This window comes from Pan paniscus, chromosome 19 (genome assembly GCF_029289425.2).
Source record: "Pan paniscus chromosome 19, NHGRI_mPanPan1-v2.0_pri, whole genome shotgun sequence".
Taxonomy (NCBI): Eukaryota; Metazoa; Chordata; class Mammalia; order Primates; family Hominidae; genus Pan; species Pan paniscus.
The window spans coordinates 12,956,275-12,978,848 of record NC_073268.2 but is presented as its reverse complement, the minus strand read 5'-3'; the positions used below and the strand labels follow the sequence as shown (position 1 = coordinate 12,978,848).

The following is a 22,574-nucleotide window of genomic DNA, read 5'->3' as shown; positions in this document are numbered from 1 at the left end:
AACACATGTATAGAAACATAGTTAGGAAATCGGTTATTCTGAAACTAACTCTTCCATCTTCTAACTATTTAGTGTCTGGAATTGACATTTTATTTGTTCATGGGAACCACTGACCATCATCCAACAGCTGCATGCACATCTGCTATGTGCAAAAGCCTTGGCCTTTCGGATAACACAAGGCAGTGCCAAAACCCGAGTCACATGCAGCCATACATTAACAAAGAGCATTCTATGGGTTTCTAGGCAGACAGTAACTCACGTGACCTAGTTGTAGCTATGTTTAAAGATGTTTAAAAAAAAAATCAGGCTGGGTGCAGTGGCTTATGCCTGTAATCCCAGCACTTTGGGAGGCTGAGGCGGGCAGATCACCTGAGGTCAGGAGTTCGAGACCAGCCTGGCCTGCATGGTAAAACCCCATCTCTACTAAAAGTAAAAAAAAATTAGCTGGGTGTGGTGGCGGGCACCTGTATTCCAGCTACTCGGGAGGCTGAAGCAGGAGAATTGCTTGAAAACCAGGAGGCAGAGGTTGCAGTGAGCCCAGAACGCACCCTGCACTCTAGCCTGGGCAACAAGAGCAAAACTCCATCTCGGGTTTTAAAAAAAAAGAGATAAAATTTTATTTCACATAAATCACAGTGCAGAATTTAGCACAAAAAAAAGGCAAACAGACCAACTGAACAGAAGATAGTTCTGAAACTAATCTACACAGAGCAATGGGGAAAGGTGGATCTTTTCACCAAGTCATACAGAAATTGGCTATCCATACTTTTTTTAAAAAAAAGTTTTACCCTTGGCTGGGCACGGTGACTCACGTCTGTAATCCTAGCACTTTGGGAGGCCGAGGCGGATGGATCACAAGGTCAGGAGTTCGAGACCAGCCTGGCCAAGATGGTGAAACCCCGTCTCTACTAAAAATAAAAAATTAGCCGGGCGTGGTGGCAGGTGCCTGAGTAGTCCCAGCTACTCAGGAGGCTGAGGCAGGAGAATCGCTTGAACCTGGGAGGCAGACGTTGCAGTGAGCCGAGATCGTGCCACTGCACTCTAGCCTGGGCGACACAGCGAGACAAAAAAGTTTTACCCTTATCTACACTGTGTGTGTGTGTGTGTGTGTGTGTGTGTATCTAAGTCACTTCTAAATTTTAGATATAAATGTGAATAAAACCTCTATAATATAGGGTATCTTCATAACTCCATAGGAAAAGATTCCTTTTTAAAAAGGAGGAAAATCACAAACCATAAAGAAATGATTAATAAATTTGATTTTTTTTTTTCTTTCAGACGGAGTTTCACTCTTGTTGCCCAGGCGGGAGTGCAATGGCATGATCTTGGCTCACTGCAACCTCCGCCTCCCGGGTTCAAGCGATTCTCCTGCCTCAGCCTCCCAAGTGGCTGGGATTACAGGAATGCGCCGAAACACTCGGCTAATTTTGTATTTTTAGTAGAGACAGGGTTTCTCCATGTTGGTCAGGCTGGTCTCAAACTCCTGACCTCAGGTAATCTGCCCGCCTCGGCCTCCCAAAGTGCTGGGATTACAGGTGTGAGCCACCGTGCCCGGCCAAATTTGACTACATTATTAAGGACTTCTGTTCATTAAAAGACACCATTAATGAAGACATAAGCTACTGATGGGCCAGGTGCATGGCTCACACCTAGCACTTTGGGAGGCTGAGGCAAGTGGATCACCTGAGGTCAGGAGTTCAGGACCAGCCTGGCCAACAACGTGAAACCCCGTCTCTACTAAAACTACAAAAATTAGCCAGGTGTGGTGGTAAGTGCCTGTAATCCCAGCTACTCAGGAGGCTGAGGCAGGAAAACTGCTTGAACCCGGGAAACAGAGGTTGCAGAGAGCCGAAGTTGCACCACTGCACTCCAGACTGGGCGACAGAGCGAGACTCCGTCTCAAAAAAAAAAAAAAAAAAAAAAAAAAAGATGAGGATAAGACTTGAGCAGGAATCTCTCACACACAGAAAATCCCAATGGCCAAGAAACATGAAAAATGCTAAGTAACTTCAGTGGTCATTAGAGAAATGCAAACTAAGCCACAGTGAAATACCATTATACATCCACCGAAATGGCTATAATTAAAATAACAAAATGACATTTTTCCACACCTTGGAACCACAGGAACTCTCATACATTGCTGGTGGAGGTATAAACTGGTATAACCACTCTGGAAAATTATTTGGCATTTTGAACATTTGTACCCAAGCATTCCACCCCTAGTTACATATCCTGCAGAAACATGTCCACCACGCCCTATACAAAAATTTCAAAGGAACATTATTCATAATATCCCAGAACTGGAAACAACTGAAATATCCATCAACATTAGTCTAGATAAATTGCGGTATATCCGTATAATGATATGACTATTCAACAATGAAAATGAACAAACACTCCGTGCATCACGAGTAGGAATAGTACACTGTTGAACGGAGGAACACAGATGCAAAAGAACACAGACCGTATGGCTTCATTTTCTAAAGTTAAAGCACAGGCTGATCTAATGGTGTTACAAGTTAGGACAGTGGCTGCCTGTCGGGAGGGAGTTGTAAGTGCGGGGAAAGTGAGGGCTTCTGGGGTACCAGCTAATATTCTATTGCTTGATCTCAATGGTGGTTACACAGATGTTGGTTCTGGTATGTTTGGTGTATCTGTATATGTTTTTTTTTTTTCTTTCATGTTGCTATACTTTTAAAAAGTTTAAAAGAAAATAATTAGTATCTTTGTCAGCAAGTTTCCAGTGCAGCAGGAAAACCTAACTAATACAAATAAAGGAAAGGAGAATCAGAACCTCCTGGCATTTACTGACCAATTATTTCGAAAGTTATTCTTTAAAAATCTGTAAAACAGATATCACAGAATGATCAGTAAGAAATCTTTTTACCTGAGGGAAAATAAAACTGCCAAATCTTCAAGGCAAAAAAAAACATGACTATATTTTTTGAATCTTTCATTTAAATAACCCAGTCATCCCTCGTGGGCCACAGTCTATAAACCCTCCCTTACCTGGTGACTCGAATCTTCGCTGCTTTGCTTTATGAAGTCTTCCAGCTCCTGCTTATCTTTCATTGTCTTCTCTAACTGGTCATTAGCTTGCCTTAGCATCAGCTGTAGTTTTTTCACCTATATCATTTTAAAAGTCAATTAGAAAAACCAGAATCCTTTTATAAATTTTTTTTTTTAATCTAACTCCAGAATTAAAAAAAAAAATCTCTTATGTCTTTTTCTGGGAAACACCACAGATTTTCTAATTCAGACAGACATTAGATAAATGACCTCAAGAGACAACTGTACTGTGGTTTACAGTTAACAAATCATTTTTCACACACATCTCATCTGAAAACATCTGCTTCTCCCTCAGATCCTCTAGACCATGACACTGTTCTCCCTAACTAGAGTGTATCCTCTGTCTCCAGTCTACAATCCACACTAACACCAGAAATTTTATAAAAGTGAAATAATATAATTTCCCTACTTAAAACTCTAAATGCCTCTCAAAGTCTTCAGGGTAAATTTTTTTTTTTTTTTTGAGACAGAGTCTCTCGCTCTGCAATCTCGGCTCACTGCAACCTCCACCTCCTGGGGTTCAAGGGATTCTCCTGCCTCAGCCTCCCGAGTAGCTGGGATTACAGGCATGCACCACCACACCTGGCTAATTTTGCATTTTTAGTAGAGATGGGGTTTCTCCATGTTAGTCAGGCTGGTCTATGAACTCCTAACCTCAGGTGATCGGCCCGCCTCGGCCTCCCAAAGTGCTGGGATTATAGGCGTGAGCCACCATGCCCGGCTTCAGGGTAAAATTTAAATCTCTTCAATCATCACCCCTCCCTAAGTGATGTCTTCATGGCTTTCCTTTGTAGCTTACATTCCCATTATTTCGTAACAGTCACCCCCTGTGCCCAGCCACATAACTACTCATACTTCCTACAATACATCATTTTCTTTCCTAACTCTGTTCTTTGTATATCTTTTCTCTCCATGAACACCCTTTTCCCACTTCTTTTTCTGACTAATTTTTAGCCAGGCTTTAAAACAGTCTACTGAAATGTTTATGAAAACCATTCCTACACCACACTATCAGGGGCCAACTACATTAGTTTTGCAAATACATTTAGAAATTTACCTTCGAAACATCTATGCGTAAAGCACACAGTATATGAAGGAACTCAATAGCAATGACATTTGAAAATATTAAACCATCATTCTAATTGGCTTGAAGTTATTTTGAAGGCTAAGGGAACAATCTTCATAACAGCCAAAGAACAATTTGGAAATATGAGGGAAAAGTATCTTTCTTACGTAGACTTTGACAAGCCCACTCTCATGAATTTCTACATTATTTCCTAACTGCTATCAAGGTGCCCATTATTAAACACTGCACTTGAAAAAGTACTGAAGATTTATCAATCTCAGCATACCAAATCTACCAAAGCTTAATTTCTGGGAACGTATTAACTTTAATTCAACAAATTTATGACAAGAAATGAGTAATATGCACTGAAGGACACAAATTCTGATTAATATAACATTCAATTAAGCCTTTATTCTACTGGAGGCAACAATCAACCTTTTATCTCCCTGAGATCTCCATATCATAAAGTACTTGCCATGTACTTAAAATCACTTTTAGGCCTTAGGCGGAAGGGGCAGGGTGGAACAGATTAGGTAGTGTCCCTTTAAGAGTTGGGCTGACCTGTGCAGATATACAAAAACAGAGTCTTGGCTGAGCGCGGTGGCTCACACCTGTAATCCCAACACTTTGGGAGGCTGAGGCAGGTGGATCATGAAGTCAGGAGTTTGAGACCATCCTAGGCAACATGGTGAAACCCCGTCTCTACTAAAAATACAAAAAATAGCTGGGGGTGGTGGCGTGTCCCTGTAATCCCAGCTACTCGGCAGGCTGAGGGAGAAGAATCACTTGAACCAGGGGGTCGGAAGTTGCAGTGAGCTGAGATCCCCCCTGCACTCCAGCCTGGCAATAGAGCGAGACCCCCTCTCAAAAAAACAAACAAACAAAAACAAAAACAAAAAAAAAACAAAAGCAGAGTCCTAGTGAGCTCCCACTGGAAATGTAACTGCCATTGCATGTACCAGGTTATTTCATAACTTAATAAGATGGATATGCTTCATAATGTAAATGGGGCTGGGGCCGGAGAGGGGGGCAATCAATTCTGCACCTCCAATGAAAACGACGATATCCAATTTGGCGCATCCAGAAGAAACTCACCTGGTCTCTCGTTTCAGCCTCCTGAATCTGAATTCCTTGTAACTGTTTTTCGTAATTGGAACACATATCACAACGTCTACCAAGTTTATTTCCAGCATTATGTACCTGAAGGGCACCAAAATTACCTCTTATCAGGCAAAACAAAATAATTCTACATCACACACTTGAGGTACACGTGCATAGTCTTACCAATGGTAGTCAGTAGAACATGAAGTAAACACTTTCTTCAGGGCCTTATGGCAAAAAGTTACAATATAGGGTCAGATTCTAAAAAATCAAACTCTCCAGTACAAGTATGATAGGACACATGGGACACAATTTATCGCCAAGAGGCACAAAACATCACGTGAGGAAAATGCAAAGCAAGCAAAAGGTACTATCCCATGGCACTCATGGTATAATACTAAATAACCAAAGGGAAGGAAAGACAAATAAAAACAGTGCCAAGTCACCGTTTCACCAGCTCCAATTATAAAATAGGTACCAAACTAGTAAATAGCACCTTCTCACGTATGTGTTACATAAGACCAATGAGAATAGTTTCTTTCAGGCCTCAGTAAGCTGTTCCACTTACTGAGTGGCTTCCTTAAAGGGAAAGCAGCCCTCAGTCAAGGAAAGCACCAGGAGTCAGGTTTTGTGACTAAGTCAAAGGGAACACTTGAGCAACTCACTTTATCTTTCCCAGCCAGTTTTCTCACCTGTAAATGGGGGATAACCATGCCCCACTTGCCTCATTATAATGATAAAGCTTAAAGAGATCAGGTATGTGAAAGGTCTTTGTAATCTATAAAGCATTAGGCAAATATCCAAGTGTTTATCTCCTAATCTTATCTGTGAATTTACAAATTCTCTAAGGAGGAAAATCAACTTCATTAAAGATTGGTTTCTTTTCTCTCCCATATTCCCAACCCCTCTTTAAACCCACTCTCAACATCAACAGCAGACCGGCAATTGCGCTTTTGATCTAAAGGAAAGATGAAAGCCTGGATCCTGCAATACACTGAGATTATAGAAAACTGCAAAGCAAACCAAATTCAGGTTGCTCTAACTTAAATTCCGCAATGCTAGTCAGGCAGATTGCTCCAACCTGAGAGCTGTGAGTTCAGGTGGGGAAGTTCACATTCACTGTGATTAACTAGCTAGCTCCTTTCTCTGTCACAATTACCTGGAATAGCCAAAGCAGACTATGACAAGGGTCAGGTGACACACGTTAATATCCACTTGCTGGCAACATGTGCCTGCACTGACTCCAGGAACCGTCTGTTGAAGGAATGCTAAATCCCAGAGCTTCCCAGTGTGCCTCAGCGTGAGCAAGAGGAAAAACGTGAGAAAGGTAACTCACCTCTTTCTGCAAGAGATTCCATTCTGTTTCACTAACTAAACGATAACCACTAGGGGACACATAGGCACTCTCCATGCCCTGGGTAACGCTGGAGAGGAGGGACGCTGTCTCTTCTTGTTCTGGTGTCATCGCCTTGATTGCTCTTTCCTGATCTTTGGTTAACATAAACCCACTTGGCATCTGGAGTGACCCAAGGGATGCAGTATCAAAGTTCTCAGACACTGAATCTGCTCCTACCAGTGGTCCAAAATCTGACTCATCCAGGTTTCCAGCAGATTTTGCTTTGTAGTTATAGCCTAAAGCTTTGGATTGCAATGAGCCCGAGGTTCCCAAGCTGTCTGTAGACTGTGCTCTCCTGAGTCCATCTTTAAACATGTCATTGTCCGATTTACTGAAAGGATCTCCAGATGGCAACAATAAGTCTGCATCTAAGGAATGAACTGAACCATGGGTGCTGTCTAAATGCTCCTGAAATGTGAAAATATATATGGCCAAGTTAGACAATTCTCTGCATTTTTAAAGACAAAAACTATAATAAATGTATTCCGCCACTCATTACACATGATAATCATTAATGTGCTACCTTCACAGACTCACTGAACAAACACTTACTAAGTGTCATTTCTACATGCTGGACACAAAACCAGGCCCTCAGGATACAACTGTGAGCAAGATATAATCCCTGACCTCGAGATACATACGGCTCCAAAAAAAAAAAAAAAGATAAGTAAGCAGACTGTTATAATACTGTGATAAAAGGATGGGCTGGAGCTATGTGCTGAATGCTCTGGTAGCTCAAAGAGCTCCCAAATACGAAGAGTTGAGGAACGTCACCTGCAATTCAGTGTGGCGTGTGTCAAGCGCGAGATGCCTATCATGAATCCAAGCAGAGATATTCCCTTGACAGAGGGACACAGAAGTCTTTCGATAGAGACTTGAGAGTAACTATCGTATAATGATAATTAAAGTCACAGTAGCAAATCAGAACACGTAGGATGAGTGTGTAGGAAAAGAGGGCCAAGGGCAGAACCCTGAGAAAGACTAACATTTTGGGGATGAGCAAAGGAGAAGCCAGAGTAGTAGAAAGGAAATGACAAGAATGTAGTATTTTCTTTTTTTCTGAGACAGAGTCTTGCTCTGTCGCCCAGGCTGGAGTGCAGTGGCGCAATCTCCGCTCACTGCAAGCTCCGCCTCCCGGGTTCACGCCATTCTCCTGCCTCAGCCTCCCAAGTAGCTGGGACTACAGGTGCCCGCCACCTCGCCCGGCTAATGTTTTGTATTTTTAGTAGAGATGGGGTTTCACCATGTTGGCCAGGATGGTCTCGCTCTCCTGACCTCGTGATCCCCCCACCTCAGCCTCCCAAAGTGCTGCGATTACAGGCGTGAGCCACCGCACCCGGCCCAAGAATGTGGTATTTTCCAGCAAGGTGTAATCAACATGTTCAATGTTGTATACTATGCGAAAGCAGATGCAAAAAGTCACATATTATGTAATTCCATCTATTTAAAATGTCCAGAACAAGTAAATCCATAGAGCCATAAAGCAGGTTAGTGGTTACTAGAGGCTAGGGCAAAGGGAAAATGGCGAGTGACTCTAACGGGTATGAGGTCTCCTTTGGGAGTGATAAAAATGTTTTCAAACTAAAAACATTTGTGTATATATGCAATGTCACTGAATTGTACACTTTAAATTTTATGTTACATCAATTTTATCTCAATTTTTAAACAACGTGGTACAGCACATTCCCGAAGGCAAAAAGCAAACCAGTGCCATTACATGAAGCAGTTGCATAGTTAGTGGGAAATAAGAAGAATGATTTAAAGAAAAATGTAACAAGTTTTCCTTCCAACTAAATTTATTCCATTTAAATGACAATGTTTTAAGATAATATCCTTTCTACGTTTTGTTGTTAAATGCCCTGTTTTAAATGAACCAGAGGAGACTGTGGAATACAGTTGTTGTTACTGGCAAGCTCATGTAACCTATTTTTTTAAATGTTTTAAAAATATTCTTGGTGTAATAAAAAGGTGACAAATTTTGAGTTAATGCCTCCATTTCTTTCCTTTTAAAGATTGTTACTCATCTGAAACTGCAATGGCTAAGAACACAAATCTCGTATATATTAAGCTTACTATGGCAAAGATCCCAAGTAAGTATCCTAATAAAAACTGGGATAAGCCATTCTGTTAGTTTACAAATAACCCTAACACCCACTGCTATGTATCACATACAGTGCTGCTGTGATACTGAAGAGGGAAGGGGCTAGGGATAGAACAGTTGTGAGGGCCATTTGAAAAACATCAGACTGGCTGGGCGCAGTGGCTCACACCCGTAATCCCAGCACTTTGGGAGGCCGAGGCGGGCAGATCACAAGGTCAGGAGATCAAGACCATTCTGGCTAACACGGTGAAACCCCGTCTCTATTAAAAATTACAAAAAATTAGCCGGGCGTGATGGCAGGTGCCTGTAGTCCCAGCTACTTGGGAGGCTGAGGAAGGAGAATGGCGTGAACCCGGGAGGCGGAGCTTGCAGTGAGCCAAGATCGCACCACTGCACTCCCGCCTGGGCAACAGAGTGAGACTCCGTCTCAAAAAAAAAAAAAAAAAGAAAACATCAGACTACAGGCCTGGTGCAGTAGCTCACGCCTGTAAATCCAACACTTTGGGAGGCTGAGGTGGGAGGATAGGTTGAGCCCAGGAGTACAAGACCAGCCTGGGCAACATAGGGAGACCTCGTTTCTACAAAAAAATTTAAAAATTAGCCAGGCATGGTACCACACGCCTGTAGTCTCAGCTACTCAGGAGGCTGAGGCAGGAGGATTGCTTGAGCCCAGGAGATCGGGGCTGTAGTGAGCTGTGATGGTGCCACTGTACTCTAGCCAGCCTGGGTGGCAAGAACGAGACCCTGTCTCAAAAAATACAAAAAACCCCACATCAGACTACTACATTGGCAATAATATCTTAAAAATGTTTACATCCTTGAATTCAGCAGTTCTCTTTTTTTTTTTTTTCCTGGAGACAGTCTCGCTCTGTCACTCAGGCTGGAGTGCAGTGGCGCATTCTCGGCCCACTGCAGCCTCCGTCTCCTGGGCTCAAGGGAGTCTCATGCCTCAGCCACAGTGAGTAGCTGGGACGACAGGCGCCAGACACCATGCACGACTAATTTTTGTATTTTTAGTAGGGATGAGTTCCGCCATGTTGGCCAGGCTGGTCTCAAACTCCTGGCCTCGAATGATCCGCCTGTTTCAGCCTCCAAAAGTGCTGCGATTACACTTGTGAGCCACCATGCCCGGCCAGGCAGTTCTTTTCCTAAGAACTCACACTAAAAAATAAAATAAAATAAAATCAGATGCATCCATAATGATTTTTGTACAAGGAAAAATTATATATAACATTATGACATTACTTATAATAACGAAAAATTGTATAGTAGTAAAAAATGGAACCAACTTGACTATCAGTGTGTTAATCACGCTTTTCATTTTCTGTATTTCATAATGTTTTGATTTACTAGAGGCCTTGCTGGCTGTGAAGAAACTGCTTCCCAGGACTAGCTAATTTCTAGAGATAATAAACAACTCACCTAACTGTAAACATGCCTTTCACACACAAACCATTCAATCCCAAACCCATATCCCAACCACCTCCCTTACCTAAGTCACACACCGAGCCAGTATTTCCCCTGCCCTAAATGAACCCAGGGCCAGTTCCAAACAGCTAAGAACAGACCCTATACCCCAAAGGCTGCTGGAATTAATTACTAGCCAGTCCTAAACCCTCTGCTCTGCTCCACTTTGCTTTTCCCAAAGAAACCACAATAATAGCTATGGCCCATGCTTTTCTCTCGCTCCTGCTCCTGCCTCCTGACCACCTCTGGTGCTTCCCTGCTGTGGCCATGCAAGGTGTGCTGTACCTCTGCTTCCAAGAGAACTGTGAGTAACACAAAACTTTTTTCAGGGGCATTGAACTCCCTATGTCATCACTCAGTCACCATTATGAATTAAAAACCAGGCAGAAGCTGGAAACGGTGGCTCACACCTGTAATCCCAGCACTTTGGGAGGCCGAGGTGGGCAAATCACTTGAGGCCAGGAGTTCGAGACCAGCCTAGCCAACATAGTGAAGACTTGTCTGTACTAAAAATACAAAAATAGCTGGGCGTGGTGGTGTGCACCTGTAGTCCCAGCTACTCGGGAGGCTGAGGCACGAGAATCGCTTGAACCCAAGAGGTGGAGGCTGCAGTGAGCCAAGATCACGCCATAGCACTCCAGCAAGGGTGAGACAGCAAGACTGTCTCAAAAAAACAAAAAAAGTCACAAATCAATTAGTAGGGAATTGGTTAAAAGAATTATGGTACATTGACACGCTGAAATTCTGTCAGCCACTAAATATCATTTCAGGGAAAAACATTTAATGATGTGCCAAAACTTTAGAGTAGATTTAAGTTGGGGAAAAAATTTACACAAAACACTATGTAGTTATAATCTAGATTATGTTTTAAAAGTGCAAATAGAGCCAGGCATGGTGGCTCAAGCCTGCAATCCCAGCACTTTGGGAGGCTGAGGTGGGTGGATCACGAGATCAGGAGTTCAAGACCAGCCTGGCCAACATGGTGAAACCCCATCTCTACTAAAAATACAAAAATTAGCCTGGCGTGGTGGCTCATGCCTGTAATCCCAGCTACTCAGGAGGCTGAGGCAGGAGAATCGCTTGAACCTGGGAGGCAGAGGTTGCAATGAGCTGAGATCACGCCACTGCACTCCAGCCTGGGTGAAAGTGAGACCCTGTCTCAAATTTTAAAAAAAAGTGCAAATAGAAACACATGTGTTCCAGCCGGGGCAACATGTTGAAACACCGTCTCTACAAAAAATTAGCTGGGCATGATGGCGGACGCCTGTAGTCTCAGCTACTCAGGAGGATGAGGCAGAAGGACCGCTTGAGCCCGGGAGGTCAAGGCTGCAGTGAGCCAAGATTGCACCACTGCACTCCAGCCTGGGTGAGAGTGAGACCCTGTCTCAAATTAAAAAAAAAAAAGAAATATGTTAACATATGTTAACATATATATTATCTCTGGAAAAGAAAATAAGGAAAGGAAGAAAGAGATACATACCAAAATATTAGTTGTTACCTCTGGGTAGGATGATCTATCAGTTATTTTTATTTTGAATGGTGTTTTCTATACTTCCCAAATTTTCCATAATGAACATTTTGTAGACAGAAAAGCATATTATAAGCATCAGGTTAAAGAAAATGTGAGGTCTACAAATTTCAAATATCTTTAGCCATAAATCCAACTCTCCAAAGCATCTCAGATTAACTTTTTTGTGTGTGAGACAGGATCTCACTGTCATCCAGGCTGGAGTGCAGTAGCAAAATCTCAGCTCATTGCAACCTCCACCTCCCGGGTTCAAACAATTCTCATGCCTCAGTCACCTGAGTAGCTGGGATTACAGGGATCCACCACCTCGCCCAGCTAATTTGTGTATTTTTAGTAGAGATAGGGTTTCACACCATGTTAGCTAGGCTTCAGATTAACTCTAAACCAAGAGTTGTGTCATTATTCTCAATACAAAACAATTATATTCAACATTCAAACTGCAAAACACCAGCTCTGAAAGTCTACGGATCTGTTAAGAGAGAATCAAAAATAAAAATACTTCTCTGTAAATCACAACAAATGTCCCTTTCCTGTTTTCCCACTTTTCAAACATTCCTGGATAGATTACTGCATGATGAAAACACTATGTAATCGTTGGCTGTACCCAAAACTTGAGACATTCTCTTGGGAGTCTAAATATTTTTAAAATGCACAGCAGAATTAGACCAAGTGGTTCCCAGTCTATGTCCCAGAACAAAGAATGAACAAAACAACTTCAATATACAGCACTTTTTAGTGTCTACTAAAATTTTTTTTAAGTTTTTCTTAAACATCAAACAATCTGTAAGCATGGGCATATATATAACCACCAGGATGTAGATTATGTATGGCTCAAAGTAAATCTGCAAAGTAAATAGAAACATGATACCCCTGGAAGTAAAGACAAGACCTGTATCCAATTTAAGTGCAATTCATTCACCAGGCCAGGAAAGGAGGTGCTGCAGGGAAGTGAGTGTGATTCTAAGCCGCAGGGACAGGCCACATGAGCATGAACAGTAAGTGCACAGGTCTGGCTACAGAGAGGTGGAGAGCAGTAAGTGAGGCTGGAAGGGCCATTCAACTGTGAATGCCCTTGTATGCCATGCTAGGGATCTTGGGGGATCTTAGTTTTTATTCTAAAGGCAGTAAGAGAAGCAGTTCCTTCACTGATAACAAGATGAGCTTTGAAAGATGAGTAGAAGGATTTCAATACTCAGAAAGGCAATGGGAGGAAAGTACTCCAAATGAAGGAACCAACAGACCAAGTGGGAGTACAGCCCAAGATGATGACCAACATGGCTAAAATGTAATCCAGATGATGAAGGGCCTTAATTGTCAGAGTGAGGAATGTGTGCTTAATTATATAGGTAATGGGAGTCAATGGTAGTTTTTGAGTAGGGGAGTGGCCTGACTGCAGCTGCACTTAAGAAAATGAATTTGACAGTAATGCTGAGGACGCAGTGGAATGGGACAGGTTGAGGCAGGAAACCCAGTGAGGAGGCCCTTGCCACACTGTAGGTGAGAGGTGACAAGGCCACAGAACACCTAACACTTCCAGGTCTCTCTACTCTACCCATTCCTAGTACCTGAAACATTTTACCCTGTGGTGTTATCTGCCAAACCTCACCCATGGCCGTCAGGGATGAAAACCTAATACTGGTTAACACTCATATACATGCTACAGGGAGTTAAGCATTTCAGCGCTTTAGATAATCTCTTTTTAAACAAAAAAGACAAGTATTAGCAACATGTACTATTCACATCAAAAAAGATTTTGCAGACATTATTTAAAGGTTTATTCTAATGTATTAAATTTTGGAAATACTGGAAAAAAGAACATCTATTTCAGACAGCGAATGAAGCTGCAACATGTTTTAAATAGTGCTACCTATAATGCCATAAAAACAACTGAAAATAAATACTGTCATTTTTATCTAACTTTCACCTCGTAGCTATGCACTTCTCACTTCTCATATGAACAATGTAATTAACTGATGTATGAGTAAGCTAAAATTGTTGACATTCTGTATATAATGACTTTAATTATAGACTCACTATACCTCTTCATTTGATAACTGGGCTGAAGATTCTTCTTGAGTTAAAGCACACACTACTGGTATTTTTATTTCTTCCTCAACATCTGCTTTTTTGTGATCCTTTCTCTTATTGAGTCTTTGTTGTTCATCATCCTCCTAAAAGGAAGAAAAAAACATATATATCACCCAAGTAACCTACTTAATAAGTGACACAGTTCTTTAACCATTCAGAACAAATAAAGAACAGAGCGTTATGATAAGAGAAAACCGGATACTTACGCTTCTTTGTTTTGTAATCCCATCTAAGGGCCTCTGGCCATTACAAAATATTTTAATACTATAAGCACAAACTAAGAACACTGGTATAAAGAAGAAATCAGGAAGCAGCTTCCAAGAAAAGTATACTGTATAAAGTAAGGCAAAATAAAAGAAAGCAAAACCGCCTCTTCAAATGATCCTTGAAAAAAAAAATTTACACAGAACATTCCTTGTGATTACTGTAGAAAATAAATATGAAAAAGTTTGTTTTTGAGACAAGGTCTTGCTCTGACACTCAGGCTGGAATGCAGTGGTGCAAATATGGTTCACTGCAGCCTCAACCTCCTGGGTTCAAGCAATTCTCCCACCTCATCCTCTCATATAGCTGGGATCATAGGCATGTGCCACCACGCCCGCCTAATTTTTTTATTTTTTGTAGAGACGGGGTTTCACATTGTTGCCCAGGCTGGTCTTGAACTCCTGGGCTCAAGCAATCCTCCTGCATCAGCCTCTCGTGTAGCCGGGATCACAGGCATGCACCACCATGCCTGGCTAATTTTTTGGTTTTTTTGCATAGATGGGGTCTCACGCTGTTGTCCTGGCTGGTCTCAAACTCCCAGGCTCAAGCGATCCTCCCACCTTGGCCTCCCAAAGCGTTGGGACTACAGGCATGAGACACCACACCCCACCCAAAAAAGTTTTTATAATGTTACACATCCATTAGAAACATTAACAAATGTATATGAATACAAAAGGAATGATTAAAGTTGATAGAATAATTCACTCAACAAAGATGAGTAAGATACCTTATACCTTCAATGTCACGTAAAACAGCCTAGGGAGGAGAGACAAACAATTACAATACAAGTATGTACAAGGTTCTAAAGAAGGAGAAAAACAATGACTGATTTCATCTGAAGGAACCAGCAAAGGAGGCCCAAAGGAGGTAACACTTCAGCTGAATCTTGAAAGATCAGTAAGGTAAGTTTGCCAGTTGCATGAGAAGAGACAATTAAGGGTTCCAGGGAGAAAGGAGGCACATACAAAAGACAGAAACATGGAAAAGCAGGCCTGTGGAGGAATTCTGTGTAATGTTATATGGATGAAAAATGGGCAGGCACATGAGAAGTAAAGGACATGGAGAAAGAGGTAGTGAGTAAGCACTTAGACTCTGGAATCAGAGATTGTTCAAGCCTCAGATGGGCCATACATGACCTCTCAGCCTGTTTACTATTCTAGAACACAGGAACCATATAATTGTAGTCCCTACTGCTTATGGAGAGTTTTTGATAACCACTTGAGATAAAGATTTATACATAAAGCCTTAGCACAATGCTAGCACATAGTAAGAGCTCAATAAATGTTGAAAAGTTTTAAATGATCATCTTAGTAAAGTTTAGACTCTTTGTTTTTGTTTTTTGAGAGGGAGTCTCACTTTGTCACCCAGGCTGGAGTGCAGTGATGTGATCTCGGCTCACTGCAACCTCCGCCTCCTGGGTTCAAGTGATTCTCCTGCCTCAGCTTCCCAAGTAGCTGGTACTACAGGCACATGCCACCACACCTGGCTAATTTTTGTATTTTTAGTAGAGATGGGGTTTCGCCAAGTTGACCAGGCTGGTCTCAAACTCCTGACCTGAGGTGATCCACCCACCTCGGCCTCCCAAAGTGCTGGGATTACAGGTGTGACCATCCGCGCCCGGCCAAGTTTAGACTCTTTTAATGGGCAGCAGGGAAGGCAGGATAAGATCTGTACTTTAGAGCAGGGCATGGTGGCTCATGCCTGTAATCCCAGCACTTTGGGAGGCCGAGACGGGCAGATAACTTGAGGTCAGGAGTTTGAGACCAGCCTGGGCAACGTAGTGAAACCCTGTCTCTACTAAAAATACAAAAGTTAGCCAGGCATGGTGGCACACGCCTGTAGTCCCAGCTACTTGGGCGGCTGAGACAGAAGAATCACTTGAGCCTGGGAGGCGGAGGTTGCAGTGAGCCAAGATTGTGCCACTGTGCTCCAGCCTGGGTGACTGGAGTGAAATCCTGTCTCAAAAAAAAGAAAAAAAAAAAAAATCCTTATGTTGGCTTTGACTACACACAAGACGAATGAGTCCAAATTAAGAGACAAAAAGGAAATTTAAAAAAGAAGAAACTTTGCAAAACAAAATCTAACCTAAGTCACATAAAGCAATTTGAAACGTTTGACAAGATACTTAGAAAGGCAGTGAACACTTTTACATAGCTATCCTAGGGAAGTATCTGCACATATACACAATACGGTCAAGGATTTAGCTGCAAGATTATTTGAGATGACAAGAAAAGGGGGACCACCTAGATACACGCTACAAGGAGAAAGGGTAAATCAATATGGTGCATCCATCTACAGTCAAGAACAAAATACAACGTCGATATGAAAATACATCCAGGATAATGCTTATGGGAAATATATATACTTTCTTTTGAGATAGGATCTTGCTTTGTCGCCCACAGCTGAAGAGCAGTGGTGTGATCACAGCTCACTGCAGCCTCCGCCTCCCGGATCAAGTGATCCTCCCACCTCAGCCTCCCAAGTAGCTGGAACTACAGGCACGTGCCACCATGCCCAGCTAATTATTCTTCTTATTATTATTGTAGAAACAGAGTCTCACTATATGGCCCAGGCTGGTCTTGGCCTTTTGGGCTCAAGCGATCCTCCTGCCTCAGCCTCCCAAAGTGTTGGGATTACAGACATAAGCTACCATGCCCTGCCTAGAATACATACTTATAGTATAACTATAGTTGTGTAAGAGGAAAACTACACCCTAAATGTATATCATAAACACACAGAACTGGTTTAGAAGGCTCTCTACCAAATGGTAAAACAATCTTCTGACAAGGGGAGGTGTGGGAGATGTTAAGGAAGATTTTTCACTTGATCACTTTATATTTATTTTTTCACTGTATTTAAAACAAAAAATTTATGATAATGTGTATAAATATATATATATTATTCATGCAATTTCAATAACTAAAAGATAAGGAGAAAACAGGAACCTGAATATGCAGTGCTCTGAACACCTGCCACCTCCTATTACTCAGCCTCTCCATTCATATCATGTCACCTGGTAGAGCTCTTAGAGCAGGTGTCCAATCTTTTGGCTTCCCTGGGCCACACTGAAGAAGAACTGTCTTGGCTACACACAAAATACACTGACGCTAACGATAGCTGATGAGCTAAAACAAACAAAAAAAGATTGCAAAAAAATCTCATAATGTTTTAAGAAAGTTTACAAATTTGTGTTGGACCGCATTCAAAGCCAAGAGCTGCAGGTTGGACAAGCTTGACCTCAAGACTTGGCCTGGGAGAACTGGTCAGCACAGGAGAGAAAGATTTTCTCCGAAATATGCACTGCTGCATCCTGCAGTCACTGAAGATCATTTCCAAATCAGTTTCCCCACCCCCCAGAGGAGGCCATTTCTAAAGATGAAAAACAAAACCCCTCAAATGTAGCTGTTATGTTTTTAAAAGTGGCACATATCACCTTATCACCTTGTTGCAGCTTAAGTCAGTCTCTAATACACATAAGGTAATGCAATCACATGTGGTGGGGGACATTACTGACAAAGCAAATCAGTCCTAAAAACTTCTATTCACCTGATCTTTCTTCTTCAGTTCTTCAACTTGTCGGAGCTGTTCTGAAGTTAGCACAATCTCCATTCGCTGCATGTCTCTCATCAGTAAACGCTGAGATTCCAGAAACTGGTCATTGGCCTTCTGCCACGTATGTTTTAACTGGTTGTGTTGTTGTCGCTCTTGCTCCAAGAGATGGCAAACTGTTTAGGAACCCCCCCACCACAAATCAAAAACACTGAATTTTAATGGTAGGCAATTTCTTTTTTTTTTTGAGATGGAGTCTCGCTCTGTCGCCCAGGCTGGAGTGCAGTGGTGCGATCTTGGCTCACTGCAAGCTCTGCCTCCCGGGTTCACGCCATTCTCCTGCCTCAGCCTCCGGAGCAGCTGGGACTACAGACGCCCGCCACCACGCCCAGCTAATTTTTTGTATTTTTAGTAGAGACGGGGTTTCACCATGTTAGCCAGGATGGTCTCGATCTCCTGACCTCATGATCCGCCCGTCTTGGCCTCCCAAAGTGCTGGGATTACAGGCGTGAGCCGCCGCGCCCGGCCGATGGTAGGCAAGTTCTTTAGCACAGGGCTCCTAGCCCAGGTCTGACCAATGGTCCACATCTCTAGGATTCTGTCCTTGGCTGGACCAAGGGGCAACCTATCCCCACACCATCTCTTTAAAGCAGAGTCTCCCAAAGTGCACTCCTAGGAATACAGCAAAGAAAGATTTCTGTTCTTAGTAAGTCTTAGAAACTTCAAGTTAAAGGGAGAAATTTATTATTGTTGTTATTTTGCAAAGGCTCCTCCATAATTAAATAAATTTTTTTTTTTTTTTTTTTTTTTTTTTTTGAGACGGAGTCTCGCTCTGTCGCCCAGGCTGGAGTGTAGTGGCGCGATCTCGGCTCACTGCAAGCTCCGCCTCCCGGGTTCACGCCATTCTCCTGCCTCAGCCTCCCGAGTAGCTGGGACTACAGGCGCCCGCTACCACGCCCGGCTAATTTTTTGTATTTTTAGTAGAGACGGGGTTTCACCGTGTTAGCCAGGATGGTCTCGATCTCCTGACCTCGTGATCCGCCCGCCTCGGCCTCCCAAAGTGCTGGGATTACAGGCGTGAGCCACCGCGCCCGGCCTTAAATAAATTTTTAAAGATTTCTTTACTGCAGGACTTTGAACTCGGGGTCTTAATTATGTCTACGTTTTCTTGGAAGGTGATATATAATATAGCCTTTCCCAAATTTATTTGACAAAAGAAAAAAAAAACTTTTCACAGTACAACTCAAATTACAAGTACTCTAGGGAATATACTTTGGGAAACATTGCTCCAAAGGCCAAAGGTGGAATAAACACTCCTAATTGTGTTTAATACATTCTGATAAATCTGTTATCCAGAAATCCTCGTTGGGTCCGGTTAATATAGACTTCTTATGACAAGTCAAGGAATCTTTGTAAAATGTATGTGTTGTTGATACTCATCAGCTCAGCCATCTTCTGCTAGAAAGAGAATAGGTAGCATGATCTATCCACCCATCTACCAAGCCACCCAAGCCAACTCATACTTCTGATTTTTCCTCGCCCCAACATATTCAACTATGACAGAGACCTGCTAACTCGGCCTTCTCTGCAATATGATATATCTATCTTCTGGCTTCTGCCTTAGACCAGCACTTATGACTTAAACAACTACAACAGAGGCCCCTTTTTTATTCTTCTGCCCTCAGTCTTGCCCTCCCTATTCTATTCACCACAGTGCTATGAGACTGAACTTTCTAAAACGCAAAACTAATATTACCGCTCTCCAGTCTAAAACCCTTCATTGAAGCCAGACACAAAAAGGCACCTATTATAAAATCCCATTCACATCAAAGTCCAGAATAGGCAAGTCCACAGAGATAGAAAGTAGATTAGTGGTTGCCAAGGGCTGGAGGTAGAGACATAGGAAATGACAGTAAATGGGTACAGGATTTCTTTTTGAGGTAATGAAAATGTTTTGGAATTAGACAGTGGTGATGGGGCACAATTTTGTGAATATATTAAAAACTACTGAATTGTATACTTTAACGAGTGAACTTTATGGCATGCAAATTTTATCTTAATAAAACTATTGTTTAAGAGAAAATAGGCCGGGCGCAGTGGCTCATGCCTGTAATCCCACCATTCTGGGAGGCCGAGGTGGGCGGATCATGAGGTCAGGGGATCGAGACCATCCTGGCTAACACAGTGAAATCCCATCTCTACTAAAAATACAAAAAAATTAGCCGGGCGTGGTGGTGGGCATCCGTAGTCCCAGCTACTTGGGAGGCTGAGACAGGAGAATGGCGTGAACCCAGGAGGCAGAGCTTGCAGTGAGCCGAGATCGCGCCACTGCACTCCAGCCTGGGCGACAAGGGCAAGACTATCTCAAAACAAAAAAAAAGAGAAAATAAAAAACCTTCAGAGGATCTGAACTGCCCAGATGATCAAGTCCAATATTCTGAGCATAAGACCTCTATGTCCTGGCCTGTTTCGACTGCTCCAACCTCACATTTTGCCCATTGCCTCTTGTATTCTAATTGTGCTGAACTGCTTTTCTTAGACTTCCTTACCTAGCTGCATCACATGCAAATGGCCTTGAATGCCATGCTTCTCTCTGACTACCTGACAATCCCCCTACCCACCTTCCAAAACTCCATTTAAGAACAACTTCTTTTAAGAAGCCTATCTGGGCTGGGCGTGGTGGCTCACGCCTGTAATCCCAGCACTTTGGGAGGCTGAGGCGGATGGATCACCTGAGGTCAGGAGTTCAAGACCAGCCTGACCAACACGGAGAAACACCCCATCTCTACTAAAAATACAAAATTAGCCAGGCATGGTGGCGCATGCCTGTAATCCCAGCTACTTAGGAGGCTGAAGCAGGAGAATCACTTGAACCCAGGAGGTGGAGGTTGCGGTGAGCCGAGATCACACCACTGCACTCCAGCCTGGGCAACAAGAATGAACCTCTGTCTCAAAAAAAAGACTCTATTTTTTATTGTGAGTGTTTCAGTATGGAAATTACTCCATGTCCTTCCTCATTTTAATTAACCTTCTCGGATACTTTTCAAGGTTTATTAGGAAGGTTGGTAGTCTCAATAATTTACATTATTTCTGGAAGTGTTAGAGGGACATAGTTTAAACTGAACTAGTTCTTTTGGACACCTTTAAGAATATGAGTGTCTTTTTATTGCAATAGCACACTTGGAAATTGTTTCCTGAAGGCCAAAACTTCACTCAAAGTTTGGGTTATTTTCATAATATTTTAGTGGGGAAAGAATGCACCCCTGGAAAATAGAGTCAATTTCTGTATCACTGTGCTACCAGACTAGTGAAATCAAAATTGTCCCCTTAAAAACAGAGTGTTACTTAGGGCCTCCAGAATACACTCTCTGCCCTCTTCCATTTTCACTTTTGCTAATACACCTCCATCAAAATGAGTGTGGGGGGAAAAGTAGTTGAAGCAGAAATTCCCAGGTTTATTATCTCTCTGCCCAGAGCTCACGCCTGATGATGTTTTTTTTGTTTGTTTGTTTGTTTGTTTTGAGATGAAGTCTCGCTCTGTCGCCCAGGCCAGAGTGCAGTGGTGTGAGCTTGGCTCACCGCAACCTCTGCCTCCTGGGTTCAAGTGATTCTCGTGCCTCAACCTCCTGAGTAGCTGGGATAACAGGTGCGCATCACCACACCTGGATAATTTTTGTTTTTGCAGTAGAGACGGGTTTTCGCCATGTTGGCCAGGCTGGTCTCAAACTCCTGACCTTAGGTGATCTGCCCACCTTGGCCTCCCAAAGTGCTGGGATTATAGGAGTGAGCCACTGTACCCAGCCACCTTGTGAAGTTATTACTGAGCTCACGAAGGAAAAACCATAATTTCAGCTTTGCATGAGTACATTTAAACCAACTACAAGGCTTAAATTGAATCACTAACATGTTGCATTGTTATTTTAAGATTTGTCACTGTTATTAGTCAACATCAATTTAACTTATATGGTTCTTAGAGACAAAGATAAAAATATACAGTATATTTACCTTCATGCAATTCTTTCCGCAGTTTCTCAGCATCTTCCTGTAGAACAGATTTCTGAGTATTCAAAACAGCTACATACATCTCTAGATCAGTCCTACAAGATTTCTCAGCTTCCAGATAATGATTCAGTTCTTTAACCTGAAAGAAGATGCAATTCCATTAAACTGAAATTTACAACAGTTTCTATCTTAGATACAAAATGATGGTAAGTTCTGGCTATGCCTTAAAAAAATTTACACTTACTTTTACATCTACATAAATTAACATTTATAATTTTTAATTATAAAATATGTACTACAGAAAACTGGGAAAATAACTTAATAGATGTTATCCATAATCACACCACCAGAATAAAATATACAATTGAGATTTCACATAACAGTTTTGTCCCTTGCTTTTCAAAAAGGTAGCTCCAATTTGTATTCACACATCAACATATGCATGTATCTGTTTCAGCCATAACAGTAACACCAGGTATGTTTTGCTTTTTTAAATCGGTAGTTAATTTCTAAGGACAAAAACGATACCATACACTTTTAAGTTTGCTTTCCTTTTACTTCTGGTGAGGGAATTCCAAATGCTTTAAATGTATAAAAAGAAGACATTTTCACAGATACATATACTCATGGAAGTAAAAAAGAGGAAATTATAATGGAACAAATAACTAGTCTCACACTGTAATGACTTAAAGGCAAATGCAGAAAACCACATCTTGCCCAGGTGTGGTGGCTCACGCCTGTAATCCTAGCACTTTGGGAGGCAAAGGTGGGCAGAATGCTTGAGCTCAGGAGTTTGAGACCAGCCTGGGAAACACGGAGAAACCCTGTTTCCAAAAAATAACAATAAAATAAAACCACATCTTTAAAAAAAATACTTTTTTTCTGTTGATCAATTAAGTGTAATACTCAAAATAGTAACAATATAGTCTAATATAGGAAAGTT

The 22,574-nt window shown here is 42.1% G+C and overlaps 1 protein-coding gene across 3 annotated transcripts in view; it reads right to left on the bottom strand.

Moving 5' to 3' along the window:
- Nucleotides 1–22,574, bottom strand: part of RABEP1 (rabaptin, RAB GTPase binding effector protein 1) — a 103,696-nt gene that overhangs the window by 17,507 nt on the left and 63,615 nt on the right. For all 3 annotated transcript variants that reach the window (XM_034941375.3, XM_063598922.1, XM_034941376.3), the window contains 6 exons: nt 21,635–21,770; nt 17,627–17,805; nt 13,768–13,899; nt 6,573–7,040; nt 5,231–5,335; nt 3,010–3,126 (listed from right to left, as the gene is read on the bottom strand). In XM_034941375.3, coding sequence (XP_034797266.1) covers nt 3,010–3,126; nt 5,231–5,335; nt 6,573–7,040; nt 13,768–13,899; nt 17,627–17,805; nt 21,635–21,770 — 1,137 coding nt within the window. The remainder of the gene's footprint in view (nt 1–3,009; nt 3,127–5,230; nt 5,336–6,572; nt 7,041–13,767; nt 13,900–17,626; nt 17,806–21,634; nt 21,771–22,574) is intronic.